This window comes from Athene cunicularia (genome assembly GCF_003259725.1).
Source record: "Athene cunicularia isolate RWA chromosome 21 unlocalized genomic scaffold, athCun1 chr21_part1, whole genome shotgun sequence".
In the NCBI taxonomy this organism is placed as follows: domain Eukaryota; kingdom Metazoa; phylum Chordata; class Aves; order Strigiformes; family Strigidae; genus Athene; species Athene cunicularia.
The window spans coordinates 3323258-3329273 of NW_020799127.1; the positions used below are offsets into that span (position 1 = coordinate 3323258).

Below are 6016 nucleotides of genomic sequence, written 5' to 3' on the forward strand. Positions count from 1 at the left end.
GCTTTAAGAGGGAGCGCGGCCCGGCCCGGCCCGGCCCGGCGAGCGGCGCTCAGGTAAGGCCGGTCCTGGCGGGAGGGGCGCACAGCGCGGAGAGGGGCGCGTAGGGAAGCGGAGCGCGCCCCAGGGGATGGAAGGACCGCGGGAGATCCGCGGAGCGGCTGTAAAGAGCTGCGAGCCGGGGCGGGGCAGACGGGACCGGAGGGGGCAGGGGAGGCAGCCGGGGACCGTCAGCCCTGGCCGGAGCGTCCCCGCTGAGCAAGGAGAGAGGTGATGCTCCGTCAGCGGGCGGGGAGCGGGTGAGGCCTGGGACATCCCTGCAGGAGATGAAACAGCAGGAGCGATCTTCTTTCTTTTTTTAAGAAAAAAAAAAAACATGTTACCCTTTAGGGACTGTGGTTGAGGGTTGGAAAGAGGGATGGCAAAGGGGAAATCCCCAATGTCCCCCATAAAAGCCAGGGAATTTCAAATAACGGTTTCCTCCTGCTGCCTGCAGTGCAGATAGAGGACACGTGACAGCTCTGCATCTGAAACATCTAGATTTAGGGTGCTGTTTGAGTACCAACTCCCCATTTCTCCCCTCCCTTGCCAGATTTGGCACCGCCACATTTCATCAGGCAGCATGTCAGGCTATTTCACCTGCTCTGGTCCTGGTGCTCTCCTCAGCTCAGTGACTCCCGAGGAGTTTGGCTGTGCCTGTGAAGTTCACTGCAGTCCCAGCAGCTTCCCGGCATCAGGGCCGAGCTGGGATAAAAGCAGTGTCACAGTGCACGCCCCCGGGGTGACACGGCTCCGAATCTGCACACTCATCTCTCCTTGTTCCTGCAGGTCCTGGCCCTACAACTCAGGACAACAGAGCGCTGGAGTGCGGAATTAGCATATGAAGTTAAAGCACACACTTCTGACTTAATAGCTCAGGTTATAAGGCCATAGAAAAAGGAATATTAGGGAATATCAACTGAATTATTTTCAGTTATGCTCAGACCTATACTTTATACAGGCTCGTGACTAAGGACATTAAGTGCCAGCCCCTGGAGGGAAAGTTTTTCAGATATAGAAGGAACCACTGCAAATGCAGTTGGCAAGACTCGCCACTGATATTTAGGGACTGCTCTGCAGCATTTGGTATCCGTGATGCTCTTAAAGGCAGAACAAACACCCAGATGCCTCCCTCTGCAGAGGAAGTCATTACTAAGAAGCTGATTTTGCAGCAGCAGAGACTTCTGGAAGGACTGATTCCAGTCTGGGAAACTGGCAAACTGTCCACAATTGCAGATGTCAGCTACTTGCATTTTGTGGATGGATTTAACTAAGGGCTTCACTTAGAACATAAAATATTAATCTACTCACGTGCTGCAGGGTATTGACTTAACAGGGGTCAGGAGGCCTTGAGGTTAGGAAGCAATCTATACCCCCACAATCATGCTTTCAGATAACATGCTCATTTTCCATTTTTTCTAACACATCAGTGTTTGACATCGCTGAGGGTGAGGGACCCCGTGTCCTAAGGACCACCGTGTCACCATTCCTTTCCCCCTTCTTTCTCAGCAAACTGCATCCAGCCTGGCCCAAGGATGGAGTCCCTCCCTGAAGCAGTCCTGATCAGAATCCTGGCTTCCATACCTGCGGTGGATTTGGTGCTGGCGTGCCGCCTGGTCTGCTGCCAGTGGAAGAATCTGGTTGATGGAGCTGCACTTTGGATCCTGAAGTGTCAGCAGGAAGGTCTCACTGGAGCAGAGTCACAGGAGGATGCAGAGAACTGGCAAAACTTCTACTTCCTGAGCAAGAAAAGGAAGAATCTCATCAAGAACCCATGTGGTGAAGGTGAGAGACAAGCATAACAAGCCCTAAGGTTTCACACAGATGACCAGTCACTGAAAATTTGTCCTCTCCAGTTTTTGAAAAAAGATCTTAGTGGCTATCAGGTTGCAGCACTTTCTTCTTGCCCAAGATTCAAATCACTTAATGCATGCTGTCAAATCATTTAACGGGCATGAGGCCCTTTGCAAAGGGCTCTACTTGACATCAATTTTATATAAGCCCCTCAGGGGTCCAGATCACATTTGAGACACAAAAATGTCCTTTGCAGAACCTGTCCAGTGCAGTAATGGTAGCGGCATCTCCATTTCTAGATTGCTTCTTGCCAAACCATGACAGGAAAGATCAAGCCTTTCCCCACTCAGGAGCCAGTCTGCCCTTAGCTCACCAGACACTTCAGGCTCCCCCTCCCTGAAGCAGCTTAGGCAAATCTTGTTTGTACCCTCCTTACTATAGCCCATGTTAGAGCTGTGCACGTACCCCATTTGCCATTATTCTGATAATCTATGAACTTCACTTACCAGATCTACAAGATGCTTAGCAAAAAGCAGCAGTAATCAAGCCTCACAACCGGAGCAGCAGCAAATACATTTCACACATGACAGACCAAAGCAATATCCACACAGCTTCTCCATTTTGTTTACAGATTATTTTTCTGAAAGCTTTTCCACCACCCAGGTTCCCTCTGGCTAAGACCAGAAAAGCCCAGTGTTTAAGACCATACTGCTTCTAGAAATACCATTTAGCAATTTCAGAAATGTAGACATGAAACAATCAGCATCTCTCCCCGGGCTACTCCCATGTTATGACACTCAAAGTGCTGACACACAGTTCAGAATACCTAAATAATTTCACTGGAGTACCTTCTTAAACAAACCCACATGTACGTAACCCTTTTGGTGGGAAACATTTTAAGTTCAGCCAGATTAAAGGTTTTTGCCTAACCTTTACTTAACAAACATCTCCATAGTCTACATACAAAATGAGTGCTGCATCTAGGAGTGTACCTTTCACAAGCCAGGGGAGGGTTCCAGGGGGAGATGGTCAGCTTCCCCAGACCCACAGAAACAAGGACTCAGAGTCTCTTTTCTGCCATTTGCAGAAGACTTGCAGCACTGGGGAGAGGTAGAGAATGGAGGTGATGGCTGGAAAATTGAAGAGCTCCCTGGGGACTTTGGAAAAGAATTTCCTAGAGAAGAAGTCTATAAATACTTTGTTACATCTTATGAGTAAGGCTGCTTTCTTCTCTTATTCAGGAAAGGGGACATTTTTGGTTCCCTCAGTCCCAGGAGAGACTGATACCAATTAATGTCTTGCATTTCAGGTGGTGTCGCAAGGCTCAGGTCATTGACCTTAGGGCTGAGGGCTACTGGGAAGAGCTGATGGATACAACCCAACCTAAAGTTGTGGTCAAAGACTGGTAAGTAGCAAGGATGCTTCAGAAGGCAGACAGAGAGTCGAGAAGGAGAAGGGAGGGCAAGGAGGGGCATATACCTGTGCTGGGCATTAAAACCTCAGCTGCCAGGATCCCCGAGATGTGGGACTGGGCTTGGTTTTAGCTTACAGCACCACAGGCAGCTCCCACAAGCTTCAGACTGTTGGTGCATACGGTCTCGAAAAAACAGGTTCCTGGTGTGGAGGGGAGGTGGTGGGTCGAGGTAAGAACTATCACAGATTTCCACCTCAAGCCAAGGCCCCGGTAACTTGATGAAATCAGTGGAAACTGCATTTGGCAAGATACAGCTGTGTGCTCTGGCTCTTTGCAGAGGTGGCACAGGTAAGGCCAGCAGCTTGGCTCTCTGTGCAGGTACGCAGGACGCAGTGACGCCGGCTGCCTCTATGAGCTCTGTGTGAAGCTGCTCTCAGAGAACGAGGATGTTCTGGCTGAGTACAAGAGTGAGACTGTTGCCATCCCACAGGACAATGATGCCAGCTGGACTGAGGTGAGTTGAAGCTGTGGGCTCAGCTGGTGACACACAACCTGCATGAATCGGGAATATTTTCAAGCAGAGAGAAGCAGGAGGGTTCTGGAGAAGGTGGCTGTCATGTTCTGTGGAGCCTGTGACTGAACTAAGGGATTATACTGGGAGACTACCTTACATAAAAGTAACTTGCTGAGCCACCACTGCAGGTGTAAGATAAAGGAGAGGTTCAGTAGCCTCTGATCAACAGTGGGATCAAAGCTCCTCCTAGTAACTCCCACTGGTATTATAAATGTCCTCATTGTTACCCAGGCTAGTAGGTATGGCTCGGGCAGGGGAGGTGGAAGGCTCTGTACACTAAAGAAGGTTCATGGTAGTTTGACACTTACCAACAACCATTTTGTCTCTTGTCCCAAAGATCTCCCACACCTTTTCCAACTATGGGCCTGGGGTCCGCTTTGTCCGCTTTGAACACGGTGGCCAGGACACGCTATTCTGGAAGGGCTGGTACGGCGTCCGTGTTACCAACAGCAGCGTGACAGTGGAGCCGTAGCTGTGCTCAGCTGGGGCCTGCATGGAGCCCACTGCCCTCGGGGCATCCCCTGGCCGGTGGATGGTTTCTGCATGGTGCTGCTGCCAGGCTGCAGAGCATACACCCTTCTGCATATGAACGTGCGTGCAAGGCGCCAGGGGCCAGCATCCATCTTTCCTCAAGAGGACTATGCAAAGAACATGAATAGATTTGTGAATGCACCACACGGGACTCAGCCTCGCCGCTTGCACGGATGTTCTCTGTCAGACAGGAGATCATCTGAAAGCCCTGCAGACCTTACTGCTCTCCTAAGCCACCAACCCCTAGCACCCAGCCGAACTAGACACCCCTCCTGCCTGCTTCCCAGAACTGGGCACCCCTTAACTTTAAGTTAACTTTATATTTTCTGGAAGTTAAAGAATGGAAAAAAAGGAAGAAAGAAAAGCATAGACTTCACATCTGAGAAAATACCAGGGAAACCCAGAGCCCTGTCACATCTGTCACCAACCACTTCCATGACCCACAGCGAGACCCTTAGCATCTCCCATCCATAATCAATAGTTGTCACTGCTGGCCACACAGGACCCCTACCTTGGCTGCCAAGTGCTATTAGTTTGATTTCTAGTGATAATGCAAGGTGATAGGGCAATTCTTTTTTTCTTACACTCTTCCCAGCATTCATTTATTAAGGAAAGTATTGGGAACTGAAACCTCTCTGGTGTCCAGCCCTGGGGCTTCATTTGGCTCCCTCAGACAGATGGCAACTGAGAGTAATTGCTGGGAGAGAGACAAAGATGTAGGGAAATGGGTTAGAAGCAAATTGGGGAGGGGGTCCAGGAACAAATGAAAACAAACTCCTCTATCCCTTCCTGGCCTCTGCATGCTCCATGCAACAAGCACCCTGGTCATCCAGTATGACTCCTTGCAGGCAGGAGATAACATTCAGAGAAAGCTGTGCTTAGCCCCACTTGATCCCAGTTCGTCCTGCCTGCTAACAGTGTCTGCAAAAAGGACATGTCTGCCTCCACTCCATATGCTCACTGACAAGACAGCTCTTCATGTGTACTCCCACTAGTGCCTCTTGATACCTCTCAGGGCTGCGAGCCACTATCCTGAACAAAGACACCTAAGCTTCCCTCAGCTAAGCCTGTCCCCGCTAGTTAGTCCTCTCAGAAGAGCTTCTCCTCAATAGAGCTGGTGTTGTGTAGAGAGACAGGCGCTTACATTTTTGTGTCCATCTGTCTTCCCTTCCTGGGCTGCCAGCACATACATACTTGAATGCCACTTTGCATCAAAGTGCACCATTGCAAGTGCAGTCTACTACTACCTGTAGCCAAAGGAGAGAGCTTCTGAGCTGGCCACGTTGTGCACGCTCTGCTTCGTCGGGCTTGCTTGGGGCACGGCAGCCTTCCAAACCACAGCTGTGCCCAGGCAGAGTCCAGGCAAACATAATAAAATGACACAGTTGTGTGTGGATCTTCCCTTGTGTGCTGGGTATTTGTGTCCTTGTGCTTAAGCACGCTGCGTGAGGCGGGGAGATGTCAGCCAGGCCTGTCCAACACCCAGGAGCTGTTGTGTAATACCGTGAGTCTCACAGAAAGAGGTACATGCTCTGTTCCCTGACCCAGCAGCCTGAGCCTGTCAGAAGCACCCGATGGGCAATGGGTTTGCAGAGCAGCAGCAGGCAGAGGTGTGCTTAGAACATAGCGGGAGTTGATGCAAGACACAGGGGAGCTCCAGGAAGGGC

At 50.4% G+C, this 6016-nt stretch overlaps 1 protein-coding gene across 2 annotated transcripts; it reads left to right on the top strand.

The window, feature by feature from the left end:
• Positions 1 to 7: 7 nt before the first annotated feature.
• FBXO2 (F-box protein 2) lies at positions 8 to 5755 on the top strand. 2 transcript variants are annotated; one of them, XM_026862750.1, is made up of 6 exons: positions 8 to 53; positions 1546 to 1821; positions 2918 to 3044; positions 3140 to 3235; positions 3623 to 3758; positions 4156 to 5755. In XM_026862750.1, exons 2-6 carry the CDS (start codon positions 1572 to 1574, stop codon positions 4288 to 4290), a joined length of 744 nt encoding a protein of 247 aa, XP_026718551.1. In that variant the 5' UTR covers positions 8 to 53; positions 1546 to 1571; the 3' UTR covers positions 4291 to 5755. The 2 variants fall into 2 exon arrangements, with proteins under 2 accessions (XP_026718551.1, XP_026718552.1); XM_026862751.1 differs by having other exon boundaries at positions 11 to 49; positions 1541 to 1821.
• Positions 5756 to 6016: the final 261 nt, after the last annotated feature.

Excerpts from the sequence above, each read along its gene's own strand:
- FBXO2 (XM_026862750.1), top strand. The coding sequence starts at position 1,572 with ATGGAGTCCCTCCCTGAAGCAGTCCTGATCAGAATCCTGGCTTCCATA. Across the intron at positions 1,822-2,917 it reads CAAGAACCCATGTGGTGAAG|AAGACTTGCAGCACTGGGGA; the intron begins GTGAGAGACAAG and ends TGCCATTTGCAG. Across the intron at positions 3,759-4,155 it reads ATGATGCCAGCTGGACTGAG|ATCTCCCACACCTTTTCCAA; the intron begins GTGAGTTGAAGC and ends CTTGTCCCAAAG.